This window comes from Tenrec ecaudatus, chromosome 14 (assembly GCF_050624435.1).
Source record: "Tenrec ecaudatus isolate mTenEca1 chromosome 14, mTenEca1.hap1, whole genome shotgun sequence".
Classification (NCBI taxonomy): Eukaryota; Metazoa; Chordata; class Mammalia; order Afrosoricida; family Tenrecidae; genus Tenrec; species Tenrec ecaudatus.
Window position 1 is genome coordinate 83,227,252 of NC_134543.1, and position 18,229 is coordinate 83,245,480.

The following is an 18,229-nucleotide window of genomic DNA, read 5'->3' on the forward strand; positions in this document are numbered from 1 at the left end:
GCGAGGAGCATGTTGGACCCCGAGTGAAGGGAAGTGCAGTGTCACTCACCTATAACACAGGCTGGGAGTGGAAGCTGGTGAAGGAGTGTCTGGAAAACATGAGATTGTCAGATAACCAGTGGATTGGACCATCTATGTGTTCTGAGGGCTAGAGCAAAAGAACTGAAGGATGACATATCAGTATCTATGTTAGGCTTGGGGTAAGTGCAAAAGCCCAAGAATGACCTAGCAGTGTCTCACAAAGGCGATTTCCCCTCCCTTTCTAGGTTGTGGATCAGGGTCCTTAACTGCCTTGATGTGCTCTTCATATGTCTATGCCTAGGTTCCCCTCTGAGTTGATGCCAACTCATAGTGATCCTATAGTGTCACCCATGAAGTACATATCCCTCCGAATAATCAACCACATAAGACTCAAAGGGCAGCCTTTGCCCCAGAACAAAGTGCAGGAAGAGCAGCAAGAAGGCCGAAAGGGAGCAGCATAGGCTGGGAAGAAGCGGGGGAGTACTGTTAGATTGAGGGGCTGCCACTGGTGTAAGGAACCAAAATGTATTGTTGAAGGCCAAACTAATATCCTCTACAAAGTTTCACCCACGTCACAAGAAAATGTCCAGTAACTAAAGTAGGAAGACCTGCCAGATGCAATCACACAGTGACCTCAACCATGGGCTCAAACATAAGGAAGACTGTGAGGATGGTGTAGGACAGGGCAGTTGTAAACATGCATCAAACGAACGAGCCCCCAAAATACACGAAGCAAAAACTGACAAGAATGAGGGGGAAAACAGGTCATTGTATCATAGAATTTGATGCCTCGCTTTCAATAATGGCTAGAACAACTAAAGTAAATCAGCAAATCGAAACACTACATATTAAGTCAGGAACTCTGGTGGCACTGTTGGCTAAGTGTTGGGCTGTTCGCTGCAAGGTCAGCGGTTCAAACCAGCAGCTGCTCCATGGGAGAAAGATAAAGCCATCTTCCCCTGTGAGGACTTCCAGCTTCAGAAACCCTAAGTATGGTCATTATGAGTTGGGATCGACTTGATGCCAGCGGGTGGGACAATATATACTAATCAGACCTAACAGACATGTATAGAATATACCATCCAGTATGGGTAGAACACACACCATTCTTCTGAAGTACAGGATAGACTATGTGTTAGGCCATAAATTTAAGCAGACAGAAGTCATACTAAGGAGCCCTGGTGGCACAGTGGGTAATGCATTGGACTGCTAACCATGAGGTCAATGGTTTGAAACCATCCGCTGCTCTGTGGGGGGCTTTCTACTCCCATAAAGAGTTACAGTCGGTGGGGTAGGGGAGGAAAAGAGTTACAGTCTCAGGAACCAATCAGGGCAGTTCTACCTTGTGCTATAGACTATAGAGTGGCCATGAGTCAGAATTGACATTATGGCAGTGAGTTTGAGTTTTGAAGTTACACACAGTATGTTCTCCGGCCACAATGGAATAAAATTAAAAATCTAAAACAAATTAATATACCGTATATACTTGAGTATACGCCAACCCAAATATCCGCTGAAGCACCTAAGTTTACCACAAAAAAGGCATTAAAAACGTGCTGGGAAAACTCTCGGCTTATCCTCGAGTATATACAGTGACTCTGGAAAGTAAGCAGTATAAATCGGCAATGGAGCAAAGAAGAAGCTACAAGGACATTAGAAAGCACATGGAAATGAATGAACATTAGGAACACAACAACAAAAGAACAGGACACACCCACATTGATAGGATAGAGTGAAAGCAGTGCTAAGAGTAAATACATAGATAGCTAGACTCAACAGCTACCTTCCACCTTCTGAAGCTAGGAAAGGCAGAATAAACTAAACCCAAAGCAAGCATAATGTAAGAAATAATACTGATTAGAAAATGGAAGAGAGCAGAAATGAGAAAAATCAACAAAACCCGTTGATTCTTTATTAATGCCCAACCAAATGTTAAGATTATCTAGCACGAAAGAACAGATTTAAATTAATATACCAGGAGTGAAAAAGAGGACATTACCACCAATCTTGTAGAAATCCAAAGCCCAAACCAAACTCACTGCCATCAAAGGGATCCTGCCTCAGTTATCCCTAGGGCAGGGCAGACCTGCCCCTGTGGTTCGGAGACTGAAACTCTGATGGGGCTAGAAAGCCTGGTCTTTCTCCGATGGGGTCAGAGTGGCTGCTGGTTTCAAACAGCTGACCTTGTGATTAGCAGCCCAACATATAACAATACCAAACGGTCTAGAACATTTACATTTTTCAAAGGAGTGAATTTGGAGGAATTGAAGACACTACTTTGTAAACTCTAAAGTAAAAACCCAGTAACTCAGAGATCTGGTAAGTTCATGTTTGTTTCTTTTTAAAATCATTTTATTGGGGGCTTGTACAACTCTTATCAATCTATACATCCATCGTGTCAAGCACATTTGTACATTTGTTGTCATCATCATCCTCAAAACATTTTCTTTCTACTTGGGCCCTTGGTATCAGCTTTTCATTTTTCCCCTCCTTCCCCACCCTTCCTCCCTCATGAACCCAATTATTTATCAATTATTATTTTTCATGTCTTACACCATCTGATGTCTCCCTTCACCCACTTTTATGTTGTCCGTCCCCTTGGATGAGGGTTACATGTAGATCATTGTGATCAGTTTCTCCTCCACTTTGCCCTTACCCTCCTGGTATCGCTACTCTCATTGGTCCTGAAGAGTTTATCTGTCCTGTATTCCTTCTTTCCAGCTCTGGTCTAGCCAGATTGGTAAGGTAGAATTGGGATCATGATGTGTGTGTGTGTGTGTGTGTGTGTGTTTGTGTGTGTAGCGGAAGCATTAAGAACTAGAGGAAAGTTGTATGTTTTGTCAGTGCTATACTGCACCCTGACTGGCTCCTCTCTTCCTCAAGACCCTTCTGTAAGGTGTCCAGTTGCCTAAAAGGGGGCTTTGAGTCTCCACTCCGCACTCCCCCTTTTTCAGTGATCTGATTTTTTGTTCTTTGATGCCTGATCCTATTGACACCTAGGCTGGTGTGCTTCTTCCACGAGCTTTGTTGTTTCTCATCTAGATGGCTGCTTATTTCTCTTCAAGCCTTTAAGACCCCAGAAGCTGTGTCTTTTGATAGCTGGACACCATCAGCTTTCTTCACATTTGGTTATGCACCCATTTTATCTTCAGGGATTGTGTTGGGAAGGTGAGCCTCATGGAATGCCAGTTTTTTTTTAAATTGCTTTATTAGGGACTCATACAACTCTTATCACAATCCATACATACATCAATTGTGTAAAGCACATTTGTACATTAAGGAATGCCAGTTTACTAGAATAAAATGTTCTTGCGTTGAGGGAGTACTTGAGTAGAGGCTCCATGTCCATCTGCTATCTTAATACTAAACCTTTATATACATATACATAGATCTATTTCCCCGTCATATAAAAATATATTTACATATGCACATGAATTTAGACCTCTATAAATACTCTTTGCCTTCTAGTTCTTTCCTCTATTTCCCTTTACTTTCTTCTTGTCCCACTATCATGTTCAGCCTTCATTAGGGTTGCAGTAATTCTTCTCATTACAGTGCCCTTGATCAAGCCCTCCCAGGCCTCCTACACCCTCCTGGCCATCGATTTTGGATCACTTGTTGTTCCCTTGTCCCTGGTTTGTTAATACCCACTTCCTTTCCCCTGCCTCCCCTTCTTCCATGTCCACCCCCCTAACTGTCCTGTTGTTTTCTCCTCCAGATTGTTTATCCGGCCTATCTTATCCAGATAGACTTGCAGAGATAATAATATGCACAAAAAAACAAGACAAAGCAAAACAAAGCAACAAAAGAAAACAAAACAACAAAAACCAATGACAAAAAAAAGAAAAGCCTATAAATAGCTCAGTCTTTTTGTTGACCTTTAGGAGTGTTTTCCGGTTAGCCCCCAAGTCTATTTTTGGTATTCTCTGGGGACTTCATGGCTATGTTTCCCTTGCTGTACTGTTGAATGCCCTCAGTATTTCACCTTGGTGTGGTGGGGTCAGATCGGGTACAATTCCAGCACTGTGTCTCCAGTGTTGTCCCCCGTAGCACTATGGGTCAGTGAGGGAAGCTGTGTCTTTTAGTGGGGCTGGCCCTATGGTCCTCTGTGCTTTGGCTGCTCTTAGTGGGAATATCGTCCTCAGAGCGTGGTGGGCCAGGACGTGTTCTACTTTCTCTTCCTCTCCCTTCATTTGCTCCTGTGTGCTCTTGATTACACATGTCCCTCTCCCTGAGCTGTAACTTCAGTGCTGTCCTCTGAAGTGAATTCTTCGGGGGTGGGGGGGGGGTGGGATTGTCCACGTAGTTGGGATTGGGGCTGGCCCCTGGGACCTCTCTATTGGTTCCCTGCTCTGTGCCGGTATGTTGCATTCACGTCTTGGAGCACTGGGTTGAAGTCTGGTCCCTCTTTCCCTGTGGAGATAGAAACAATACCCTCCCCTTGGGTGGGTTAGGGTCCGGTGCCCCTCAAGTTTATTTCTTGAGGTAATAGGAAAAGCCTCTCTGGACCACAGGGCAAGCCCCACCACGACACATGACTCCCCTTTAGTGACCCACAGAGCTGCAGGAGACAGCACTGGAGGCACAGTGTGGGAATTGTGGCCTCACCCCACCTCAGGGGCAAAACATGAAGGGAATGAAACAGCAGCAAGGGGAGCAAAGCAATGAAATCCCTGAAGAATCCCAAAAATAGATTTCAGACTCAGAGGGAAACAGGAAACATGCAGAACAGTCAGCAGATAGACCTGGAACTATGTTAGGCACCCTTTATTTATTTTTTCCATATCTATATAAGATAGGCCAGATAAACAATCCCAAGGAGAAAACAGTGGGACCCATGGTTGGCAGGGGCAGAGAAGAGGGGGTGGTGCGGGAAAGGGAGGGGTGAGGCCAACAAAGGAACAAAAGATCTAAAACTGATGGTGCAGAGGTAATAGAACACCTGGTGGCGTTGGATCAGGTGCAATGTAGCCTAGAGGAATTAATGAGAGTCGAATGACGGTCAAACATGATAGTGGGACAGGAGGAAAGTAAAAGGAAATAGTGGAAAGAACTAGGAGGCAAAAGACATTTATAGAGGTATAAATATTGGCATGTACATATATGTAAATATATATAATGAAAGAGATATAGGTCTATGTACATATATTTATATGTTAAGTATTAAGGTAGCAGATGGACATTGGGCCTCTATTCAAGTCCTCCCTCATCGCAAGAACATTTTGTTCTCATAACCTGCCCTTCTGTGATGCTCACCTTCCCTACACAACTGATGAAGACAAAATGAGCGCATAAGCAAATGTAAAGAAAGCTGATGGCACCTGGCTATATTAAAAGATATAGCTTCTGGGTCTTACAGGCTTGAAGTTAAACAAGCGACTATCTAACAGGGAAGCAACAAAGCCCACATAGAAGAAGCACACCAGCCTGTGTGATCACGAGGTCTTGACAGGAGCAGGTAACAGGCATCAGAAGACCCAAAACAAACAATCCTATGTATGCTAATGAGAGGATCCGAGTAGACCCAAAGCTCATCTTTTGGACATCCCCTCACAAAAGGGTCACAAGGAAAAGACAAGTCAGCCAGGATGCAGTATAACACCTCAGAAACACACAAAATTTCTTTAGTTCTTTAATGCTTTCTCCCCCTCTGTCCACCTCCCCACTATCATGATTCCAGTCTTACCTTACAAATCTGGCTACACCAGAGCATGTACACTGGTATAGATAAGAATTCTCGACACATGGAATCGAGGACAGATAACCTCCTCAAGAACAATAATGGGAATAGTAATACCATGAGGGTAGGGGGAAAGTGAAGGGAATAGGGTGACAAAGGGGGAACCAATTGCAATGATCGATGTATAACTCCTTCCCGCCGCCCGGGACCAAAACAAATGTGGGTGAAGGGAGACAGGAGATGGTGTATGATATGAAAATAAGAATAATAAATAATTTATCAAGGATTTCATGACGGGGGGTGGGGGGCAGAAAAGAGGAGCTGATACCAAGGGCTCAAGCAGAAAGACAATGTTTTGAAAAGGATGATGGTTGAGAGGTCAGTCCCAATCCCAACTTAAATGGACAGTCCCAGAACCACCCCTCAGAAGAATTCACTTCACAGGACAGCACTGAAACTACAGTTCAGGGAGAGAGACATGTCTAATCAGAGCACACAGGATCAAATGAGGGGGGAGGGAGAGAGAGTGGAGCATACCCTGGCCCATCAAGCCGTGAGGTCAATATTCCCGCTCAGACTACCCAATGCACAGGGAGGGCCATAGGGCCGGCCCCACTACAAAACATCACATCCCTCACTGACCCATAGCCCTACAGGGGACAACACTAGAAACACACTGTGGGAATTGCACCCAATCTGACCCCACCACACCGAGGCAAAACACTAAAGGCTTAAAACAAGAACAGCAAGGGGAACAGAGCAATGAAGTCCTTGGGGAATACCAAAAATAGACTGTGAGGCCATGGTGTGGCACTCCATCAGACTCCACTAGAAAAAACTCCTAAAGGTCAACAAACAGACCTTGAACTATTTACAGGCTTTTCTCATTGGTTTTTGTTGTTGTTTTCTTTTGTTGCTTTGTTTTGCTGTCTTGTTTTTGTGTTTACAATTGTCTCTGCATGTCTATCTAGATAAAATAGGTGGGATAAACAAGCGGGAAGAGAAAATAATAGGACAGATGGTTCTGGGAGGCATGGGATAGGGGACGGGGGAAAGGAAGTGGGTGTTAACAAAATCAGGGACAAGGGAACAAGTGATCCAAAATCAATGGCAAGGAGGGTGTAGGAGGCCTGGTAGGGCTTGATCAAGGGCAATGTAACCCAGAATTACTGAAACCCAAATGAAGGCTGAGCATGAACTAGAAGGCAAAGGGCATTTACAGAGGTCTATATGTAAATACATGTACATACGTAAATATATTTATATATGACATAGGGGAAATAGATCTATGTGTATATATTTATACGTTTAGTATTGAGGTAGCAGATGGACATGGGGCCTCTACTCAAGTACCCCCTCAACGCAAGAACACTTTGTTCTATTAAATGGCATTCCATGATGCTCACCTTCCCGCCACGATCCCTGAAGACAAAGTGGGTGCTTAACCAAATGTGGTGAAGAAAGCTGATGGTATCCAGCTATCAAAAGATACAGCGTCTGGGGTCTTAAAGATAAACAAGTGGCCATATAGCTGAGAAGGAAAAAAGCCCACATGGAAGAAAAGCACCAGCCTAGGTGTCGATAGGATCAGGTATCAAAGGACAAAAAATCATATCATTGTGAATGAGGGGGAGTACAGAGTAGAGATCTAAAGGCCATCTGTAGGCAACTGGACATCCCCTTACAGAAGGGTCACAGGGATGAGACAAGCCAGTCAGGGTGCAGTATAGCACCAAGAAAACATACAACTTTCCTCTAGTTTTTTAATGCTTCCTTCCCCGCGCCATCATGATCCCAATTCTGCTGTTCAAATCCGGCTAGACCAGAGTACGTATACTGGTACATATAAGAGCTGGGAACACAGGGAATCCAGGACAGATAAAGCCTCAGGACCAATATTTAGAGCAGCGATACCAGAAGGGTAAGAGTAAGGTGGGGGAGAAAGGGGAAACCAATCACAATGATCTACATATAACACCCATCTAGGGAGATGGACAACAGAAGAGTGGATGAAGGGAAACATCGGTAAGTATAAGACATGAAAAAGAATAATAATTAATAAATAATCATGGGTTCATTAGGGAGGGTTAGGAAGGGGGAAAATGAGAAGCTGAACCCAAGGACTCAAGTACAAAGAAAATGTTTCCCTGGTGCTCCAAGATGTGAATACAACATGCCGGCATGGAGTACAGAACCAGTGGAGAGATCTGACAGGCTGGCCCCAATCCCAACTACATGGACACCTGCCCCTCCCCCCAGAAGAATTCAATTCAGAGGACAGCACTGAAGCTGCAGCTCAGGGAGAGGGACATGTCTGATCAGAGCACACGGGAGCAAATGAAGGGGGAGGAAGAAAGAGTGGAGCACATCCTGGCCCACCAAGCCTTGAGGATGATATTCCTCCTCAGAGCTGCCAATCCAGAGAGGACCATGTGGCTGGCCCCACTATGAGACACGACATTCCTCACTGACCCATAGCGCTACAGGGGACAACGCTGGAGATAGTGTGGGAATTGCGCCTGATCTGATCCCACTACACCGAGGCAAAACCTAAGGGCATGCAACAGAAGAGCAAGGGGAACAGAGAAACAAAGTCCCCAGGAAATACCAAAAATAGACTTTGGGGCCAGGGCTTGACACCTCATCAGACTCAACCGGAAAACACTCCTGAAGAGCAACAAACAGTCCTTGAACTAACTACAAGCTGTTCCTTTTTGTTGTTGTTGTGTTGTGTTATGTTTTTTTTTTTTCATTGGCTTTTTGTTGTTGTTTTGTTCCTTTTGTTGCTTGGTTTTGCTGTTTTGTTTTTGTGCATGTTATTATCTCCACAGGTCTGTCTAAGTAAGATAGGCTGGATGAACAATCTGGAGGAGAAAATAAAGGGACCAATAGTTCCAGGGGGACATGGGAGAGGGGACATTGGGGGGAAAGGAAGTGGTGTTAAACCCAGGGACAAGAGAACAAGTGATTCAAATTGTTGGTGAGGTGGGTGTGGGAGGCCTGGTAGGGCATGATAAAGGGTAATGTAACCAAGAGGAATTGCTGAAACCCAGGTGGGGACTGAGCATGAACGTGGGACAGGAGGAAAGTCAAGGGAAATAGAGGAAAGAGCTGTGAGGCAAAGAGCATTTACAGAGGTCTAGATAAAGACATGTATATATGTAAATATATTTATATGAGGATGGGGAAATAGATTTATGTGCATATATTTATAGGTTTAGTATTTTTTTTAGGTTTAGTATTAAGGTAGCAGATGCACACTGGATCTCTACTCAAGTACTCCCTTAATGCAAGAACACTTTGTTCTATTAAACTGGCATTCCATGATGTTCACCTTCCCGACATAATCGCTGAAGAAAAAGTGGGTGCATAAGCAAATGTGGTGAAGAAAGCTGATGGTAGCCAGCTATCAAAAGATATAGCATCTATGGTCTTAAAGGCTTGAAGGTAAACAAGCGACCATATAGCTCAGAAGCAGCAAAGCCCACAAGGAAGAAGCACACCAGCCTGTGTGATCTCTAGATGTCGAAGGGATGAGATATCAGGCATCAAAGAACAAAACATCATATCATTGTGAATATGGGGGAGTGTAAGGTGGGGACCCAAAGCCCATCTGTAGGCAATTGGACATCCCCTTACAGAAGGGTCTCCGGGAGGAGACGAGCCAGTCAGGGTGCCATGGAGCAACAATTAAACATACAACTTTCCTCTAGTTCCTAAATGCTTCCTGCCCACCCACCCCGTCCCGCCCTCAGGATCCCAATTCTACCTTACAAATCTGGCTAGATCAGCGGATGTACACTGGTACAGATAGGAACTGGAACAGCAAATCCAGTACAGATGAATCCCTCAGGACTAGTAGTGAGAGTAGCAATACCGGGAGGATGAAGGAATGGTGGGGTACAAAGGGGGAACCGATTACAGGGATCTACATAAAACCTCCTCCCTGGGGGATGGACAACAGAAAAGTGGATAAAGGGAGATGTTGGACAGTGTATGATATGACAAAATAATAATAATTTATAAATTATCAAGGGTTCGTGAGGGTGGAGGGGGTGGGAAGGAAGGGGGAAAATGAGGAGCTGATACCAAGGGCTCAAGTAGAAAGCAAATGTTTTAAGAATGATGATCGCAACAAATGTACAAATAAAAAAATAATACTTTATCCATTATCAAGGGTTCATGAGGGAGCGGGGTGGGAGGGGGGAAATGAGGAGCTGATGCCAGGGGAGGGCAAATGTTTTGAGAATGATGAGGGTAACGAATGTATAAACGTGCTTAACACAATTGATGTATGTATGCATTGTGATAAGTTGTATGAGTCTCAAATAAAGTGATTTAAAAAAATAAAATGATTTGAAAATGATGACAACAAATGTACATATGTGCTTGACACAATGGATGGATGGATGGATTGTGATAAGAGTTGTACAAGCCCCCAACAATATGATTTTTAAAAAATTATTTATAAAAAAATCTTCTCTGCTAAGTGTTCTCTTGGGACTGGTGATACCAAACCAAACTAAACCAAACCCAAACCACTGCCAGTGAATGCATTCCAACTCCAGCAACCCTACAGAGGGGTTCTATGCCCCTGTGAATGCTTACAGGAGCAGACAAGCCCATCTTTCTCCTGCTCAACTGCTAGTGGGTTTGAACCAGCAACCTGAGCATTAGAGGTTCAATGCTTACCCAACAGCACTTTCAGGGGCTGGCTACTACTCATAAAAATAGTAATAACAGCAATCATTCCAAGGATAAAGAGAGAAGAATTGGAATGGAACTCAGTATTTCTTCATTGAGTATTTTTATGTCCAATACATTACGAAGAAGCCTGGATAGCCTTCAGGCTAACTTAAGTGGTATAGAGCCAACCTGCCTTTTAGATCCTAACTTCTACTGCCACCTTGTGGCAATGTTTAAAAATCCAAGTCAACTATTTTATTCAAAAGTTATCCTTCCTCTGCTGAGCTGAGAATTTCATTAATGTCCTAAGTGCTTAATATTTTATTTATCTCTTCTTGGTTTGAGAACAGAAGTATCATTGTTTGGAAATGTGTAACATATATTTGGAGAGAAGAGAGTGGAAGAGTGGAATGTTGTGCATAGAAAACTAGAGGATGTGTTGTAAAATCAACAGGCTATGTGGGTTTCTGACATCTTTTTTCCCTCACCCGTATAAGAGTCTCTGGGAGTGCCCCTTCCCTGCAGGCCTCTGCTTCCCTGCTGGACAAATAATAAACACCAATTAATGAAAACATACCCTACTCTCCGGCTTTCATATTCCCTCCTCATTTATACCAGTCAAAGGAGGAGCCATGCCTTACCCCACTTCCCAAACGGATGGGCACCATTAACCCCGCCTTTGAACACTCCCACTGCTTTGAGCCCTAGATTGTCTCTGTGACAGCTTCTGACAGCGAGTCTCCATGGCTAAAGCATTAGCTCAAGCAGTGGCATCGAGGATTTATGCCAAGAACAATATAAGTTTAAGATTCTTGCCGTAAGCCTCAGCTTTCCTTTAGCATTAGAAACCCCAATCTGGAAGACAAGGTGACAATGACTTACTTGTCCCAGGATCCCCAAAGCAGCAATTCTGTAAGGGATAGACTCCACGGAAGACGACCGACTGTAAGGCGTAAAAAAAGAACAAAAACGGGTGTTAAATTTCTACAAAGCCACAAGGTCTCTTCAGTCCCAATCTCGGCCACCTCGAGGTTGCTTTCCTTTTCTAACTTTGCCCCCCGTTTTCATGTTGACGAGCAGGCTGACTACTCACCTGACCACTTGGCTGCTATGCTGGGAAGTGAGTCGTGGGGTAACTGAAAGAGAATAAACCACAGACTACAAAGTTGTCATCAACAACACACTCTATGGTGCCTCTGAAATCTGCTGGCCTGCCTTTGCATACGGGGGACCCGACAGTACGATCATTTCATATCACACATAAGACCAGGAAAATTGCATTATGGTCCCTGACATCATCTTCTAAATGAGAAAAGGATAATTATCTCTCTCACACAGATATATGGGGGGAGGGGGGAGAAGCTCATTACCTGGCTGTGATGGAGAGGTGATGCCTACTGGTCGAGGTGTGTTTGCCCTATAAAGGGAAAAAAAAAAAGAGGCAGTTCAATTCTTGCTAATGAGCAAAATTCCACCTCAGAGGAAAATCAAGTAATTGCTTATAAAAACAAAAGCTTCCTTCCTAAGCACCAATCACCTGCTTTCATATACTATAGATATCACCCCCAAACATGGAGGCAACTTTTCCATATGTGTCTTTTTTGTTCAACAGTCTTGAACTTTCTACTTCTCAACTGACCATCATAGAGGTTTTCAAGTACTGTACTAGTTTCTTCCCTCCCTTGGTGCCTTATCAGTTGCTCTCAAACATCCATAGATCAATTTGAAAACCCATTCTATATGCCCACCACTCCCTCACTCTCTCGATCCTGAACCGTAATTTAAAATCCACCTGAAATTACAAAAGGCACCAGAAAGAAGTTGCTCTCTTTGAGAGGCTCACGGCCTAGTAGGGAGGGGGCAGGGATCAGAGTAATCTTTGAGCGCTGTAATAGGTGGATTAGGGGTACAGAAGTATGAAAGACTACTACTGTAACATTTGTGTGCACAAGGGCTATGTCTCCTTTTATCCATCAATGCAGGACGATATTAAAAACATTTATCACTTTGGTAGGGCACAGGAATCAACCAATTAGAATGGACAGGTGATATAAACCCAGCAACTAACGAACTGATCCTTCACTGATCAGTACGTACTAGAACACCTAAACCCAACCCCATGGCTGTTGACTCCTTAGGGGCAGAGCAGAATTCCATAGGGTTTTCATGGCACTTGCGGGTGAGTCTGAACTGCCAATCTTTTGGTTAGTAGCTGAGTGCTTAACTATTTGGATCCTGGGACAAGTTAACCACCCAGGGACTCTCATAGAACCTGTAACTCTGCCTAATGAAGTCTTCACAGAGAGAGTGGCATGTGGGTTGAATTTTAAAGGTCATGGTCATGGATGAGAATTATATTTGAGATTTCACTTTAGAAAATTTTAGTGGACAACTCTTTCTCAGTGAAATGACAGACAAACCCATCAGCCATTTCTCCTCTCTCAGAGGCCATACAGGAGTTATAACCAGGAGTCGGAAAGGAACAAACATTTCCTGTGAGTATGAAACCTGATAAAACTGACCTGCTTCCTTGGTACTGACTTGGAGATTCCTGCAGGTGAGAGAAAAGGAATGAAGGGACCTATACATCAAGGGTCCTCATCACTGGCTCTCAGCCTTTCTTGGTAGACAACTAGGCTGCAACGTTCCCTTGTTGTAACTACTAAGATTCCCATACGATAAAACAGTAGTATTAGCTTTGAGGGAATACAATTCTACATCCGCTTCACAAAAACACACTGGGAATTCCTGTAGGCTGACAGAGATGGAAAATATGGAGACTCCCTGGGGAAAGCTGAAGAGAAACAGAGGACAGAATTACAATGGACTAGAATAGTTACAAGAATGAGCTCAGTGGGGAAATCCACAGGCCATTCTTAGGAAGGTGGAAAAGGTCTCGGAAAGAGAATGTGATGGAGACATCCTCCTGAGATATCTGGTGGTTCTGGAAGAAGAAATATTAAGCTGCAACAGATGCCTCTTCTAAAAGAGATCTACCCACCTGGCAGGTCGTGACTCACTAATGTGCAAGATCACGTTACAAGTATACTAAGATAGTGACCCTTTCAGCCCTCCTAGTCTTTTGTGGCCTCTCCATCTCCCACAGTGTGGTGGTTGTAAAGTGTCCATTTCTATATGTACCATGATATAAAAAGAGTTGGTAGGAGGGCACAGGCATCAACCAATTAACAAGGACAGGTGATGTGTGCCCAGGTAGCCAGGTGGATGGGAAAAGTAGAAGAGAATAGTTAAGGAAAATCTATTTAACTCACCTTTAGAATGGCTACAACCTTCTTCAGTTCTCCATTCTCCTTCCTTAGGATGGATAATTCTCTAGGTAAAGATGGAAACAACGAGCTCCAGCAGGTCATTGGGATTAAAAAAGGAATTAGTATTATAGGAAATTTCAGGGATGACGAAAAATTCCATTCCTAAATCTGTCTTTAAGTCAAATTTGTACCTAGGTAGGAACAGTTAGGTATGGTTCATATCTAATGTCAGGAAAATATTGGCCTTATTATATTGTATAATACTTATTGACTACCTCAATTATTGACTATCTCATTGTCCAACATTTCATATTTACAACAGTAAAATACCTACTTCCCAGCTCTTTCACACATTTTTGATGTACTTCTGGCAGTAACAAATGCCAAGGTGAAGATGTGAGTCACACTGGCTGTGGCAGTTAAGGTTACATGTCAACTTGGGTGGCTCCTAAATCTCAGTAGTTTGGCAGTTATGTAATTAAGTAATTTGGCAGTTATATAAGGTATAATTGGGTAGTTAGGTACTGAAGTAGCCGTTTTCCATTTTGTGATCTAATATGGTCATCTTTAATTTTTATAAAACACTGATTTTTGCATAATGACTTGTTCTTTGGAACACTGCCATGCCAGTGAGGAGTGGGTGTATATAGTTTTATATGCATAGAAAAAAGAAAAACATTTCCAGATTTTTTGCTAAATATTTTGCTAAAAACAATTTAAAATAATACAGTAATAAAATAATGTTGCAAAGGAGCACTTGTTATTATGAACCATTGTATGTACCTCACAATTTTAACATAATAGACTTTAAGGGAATTCATAGCTATCGGCTTTATGTAAGTTGGACATTTATGACCTGGGGACTGCCTGTATTATTATCAACATCCAGGGATGCTTACTAAGAGATTCTTGCATCTACATATGGTACTTCTATTACGCATCTAGTGATTCAGGGAAACAATGGCAGGGTTTGGATGGTGAAAAGAATCAGGAAGACAAAATAAGCAGTTATATAGTGTAATTTCAAGGGAGTTTGTGTGGAATTGTGTTCCTTCACACGTATCTGTCTACTAATGCCTAAAAATGCCATCATTTTTGCTTAAGATGTCCAAGACACTTCCTCCTAGAGATACTATTTCAAATGTAATCTCTCATTTTTGTACCTATGAGTATGCTATAGCTGATTTCTCTGATGTCGTGCTGGTGGGGAAGAGAAGAAGAAAACTGGAAGGGAGGAGAGTCCCTCAGGGAAGAAAGAGGGGACCCACAACTTGCCTTGGCTTTCCTAGGACAAATAGACATACTTGCAGCTGTTTTTAGGCTGTGCATCCATAGGAGGTAAGGTTTACAATTTCTCTGAAAGCAAACTGTTATCTGGGGATTTGATTTTTCACTCACTTGTTCTGGCTGGCCACTGTTTGCTGGGCCTTCTGCATGTCTTCTTCTAACTTTGTAATTCTGTGCTTATAAAAGGCGATGAGAAGATCTGTTTGTTTCTTCTGGAAACTCCACACCTACTAGGGAACAACAGGCCTTTGACATATACCCACACAACTCTTTCCCCCCATGCGATAGTTTATTGTGCCAGCCTGGCCGATAAACACAAGTAGGATTAACTGAAGGGCAGAGGGATAAATGACTCGGTGAGCCTCGCCTTGGTTGTTCTGTGCCTCAGTTTAAAGGGGTACACTACCTGTGGGATGCCTAGCCTGTGGACTGTGTCGCTGTAAGTTGAGGTCCCTTTAAGCCCACACGATTGGAATGTTCGTCTCTGGAGCTGGGGACCGACAGTTGATGACAGTTGGGGACCTGCCTTGCTGTTTGCTGCCTGGATATATATAGCCCAGCTCTCTCAACAGAAAGGGACTGGCAACTGGTGGCTCTCAAACCTTAAAGGACTGCTAGTGTCTCGCTGCTTTATAATTTAACTGTTAATTTCTTGTATTATCTATCTGTATATAATTTAACGGTTCATTTCTTGTATTATATATCTATCTTTATAAATATATTTATATATAATTACTAGCAATCTGGCTTGTCTCTCTAGAGAACCCTGTCCAACACACCCCACTTCTGGCCACAGAGGGAAACCCATCACAATTTGTACTTTATCTCAGCTCATCGTCTACTGGATCATCTGCTCGAACTCACGACTCCCTAAACAAAAGGACTCAGTACTATAAAAGCCAAAGCTGGTTATCCCCTGGACACTGGCTTTCTTATATCTTTGTAAGTATTATTCTTTTGGACATAGAATTGTCCTTTAAAAACATAATCTTGCATTCTGAACAAGAGTCAACTCCCCCCCTATCTCCATCACCATTTTTTCCCAAGCTCAGAACTGGCTTTAAGTTATCTACTAGTAGAGGATCACCATGAGATAGGACATCCCCTCACTGGCCCACAGTACTGCAGGGGACAGCACTGGAGACACAGTGCAGGAATTGTTCCTGGTCTGACCTCCCCCCAACACACACACACACACACACACACACACACACACACACACATCGGGGTGAAACACAAAGAGAGCGCAACAGAGCAGTAAGGGGAGCAAAGCAACAAAGTTCCCAAGGAATCCCAAAAATAAACTTCAGACTCAGAGGGCAGGGCTTGGCATCTCATCAAACTTGAATGGAAAACATTCCTAAGGGTCAGCAGACAGACCTGGAACTATTTATAGACCCTTTTTAAATTCTTCTTCATCATCCCCCCATGTCAACCTGTGTAAGATAGGCAAGATAAACAATCCAGAGGAGAAAACAATGGACTGAAGGTTCTGGCAGGGAGTGGGAGGGACACAGAGGAGAAGGGTAGGTGGGGGAAAGAGAAGGGGGAGCCAACAAACCCAGGGACAAAGGAACAACAAGAGATCTAAAATCAATGGCAAGGAGGGTGTAGAATGCTTGGTGGGGTTGGATCAAGTGCAATGTAGCTGAGGGGAATTACTGAAAGCCAAATGAAGGTCAAATATGAGAGAGAGACAGGAGCAAAGTAAAAGAAAATAGAGGAAAGAACTAGAACGAGAAGACATTTATAAAAAAAGACATTTGTAGAATTCTAAATATATGTATGCACATATGTAAATATATTAATCTATAAGGACAGGGATACAGGTCAATGTACATACATTTATGTTAAGTATTAAAGAAGCAAATAGACATTGAGCCTCTAGTCAAGTACTCCCTCAATGCAAGAACACTGGTCTAATAATCTGATATTCTGCGATGCTTATCTTCTTAACGATTGACGAAAACAAAATGATTGCATAAGCAAATGTGGTTAAGAATGCTGATAGTGCCTGGCTATTAAAAGATATAGCATCTGGTGCCTTAGAAGCTTGACGTTAAACAAGCAGCCATGTAGCAGGGAAGCAAGATAGCCTACATAGGAGAAGCACACCAGGAGTAGGTATCAGGCATCTGAAGACCCAAAGCAATCGTTATCAATGAGAATGACTGGGGCCAGACTGGAGACCCAAAGGCCACCTGTAGACAACTGGACATCCCCTCACAGAAGAGTCACAAAGGGAAAAGCCAGTCAGGATGCAGAATAACACCTAGAAACACACAACGTTCCTTTAGTTCTTTAATGCTTCCTCCCCACCCGCCCCCACTCTCATGACCCCAGTTCTACCTTACAAATCTGGCTGGCCCAGAGCATGTACACTGCTACAGACAAGAGTTATCGATACACGGAATCCAGGACAGCTAACCGCCCAGACACTGTAATGGGAATATTGATATTATGAGGGCAGGAGGAAGGTTTGGGGACAAAGGGGGAACGGATCCTAAGGATTGACATTTGTCCCAGGGGGACAAACAAGAGAAAGGTGGGCGAAGGAAGACAGTGGACTGTGTAAGATATGAAAACAATAATTTATAATTTATCAAGGGTTAACAAAGGGGTGTGGTGGGGGAAAGAGGAGCTGAGAGCAACTGCTCAAGTAGAAAGAAAATATTTTGAAAATTATTACGATACCATATGAACAAATGTGCTTGATACAAATGATGTGTGGATTGTCATGAGCCCCCAATAAAGCACTTTATTAAAAAATAAAGTTATCTAATAGTAATTTGAACTTAGTTTTTATATTTCTAGCTATTATAGAACTCCAAATTCTGGTGGTGCAGTGGTTACATATTGGGCTCTGATCTGCATGGTCGGCAGTTCAAAACCACCAGCAGCTCCATGGGAGAAAGAATGGGCTTTCTATTCCCATACACAGTTATGGTCTTGGAAACCCAAGGGGATCTCAATGAGTCAGTAATGACTCAATGGCAGTGTGTTAAACCCAACCCAACCTACTGTCATCAAATCAATTCCAACCCATATCCACTCTATAGGATGTCCGAGGCCTTATATCTTTCTAGGTGCAGGCAGTATGTCTTTCACTAGGGGTTTGAAATGCAGACCTTGCAGTTAACAGTTCAACACTTACCCAAGGCTCTCACGCCCAGAGTCACTTGCATGCTGTTTGTGCTGCTACGCACAGTAAAGAGTGAAAAGCCACAGAAGGGGGTTCTTTCTGTCTGAGTCTTATTTTGGGTATGGACATGAGATTTTTTTGTTG

General features: G+C 43.2%; 1 protein-coding gene across 1 annotated transcript in view; it reads right to left on the bottom strand.

The window, feature by feature from the left end:
* RNF212B (ring finger protein 212B) overlaps positions 1–18,229 on the bottom strand; it is a 30,067-nt gene that overhangs the window by 1,204 nt on the left and 10,634 nt on the right. The window contains exons 4-11 of the mRNA XM_075532226.1: positions 15,055–15,170; positions 13,660–13,720; positions 12,910–12,938; positions 11,758–11,804; positions 11,481–11,523; positions 11,270–11,330; positions 10,876–10,924; positions 50–89 (exon numbers count right to left, since the gene is read on the bottom strand). Coding sequence (XP_075388341.1) covers positions 50–89; positions 10,876–10,924; positions 11,270–11,330; positions 11,481–11,523; positions 11,758–11,804; positions 12,910–12,938; positions 13,660–13,720; positions 15,055–15,170 — 446 coding nt within the window. The remainder of the gene's footprint in view (positions 1–49; positions 90–10,875; positions 10,925–11,269; positions 11,331–11,480; positions 11,524–11,757; positions 11,805–12,909; positions 12,939–13,659; positions 13,721–15,054; positions 15,171–18,229) is intronic.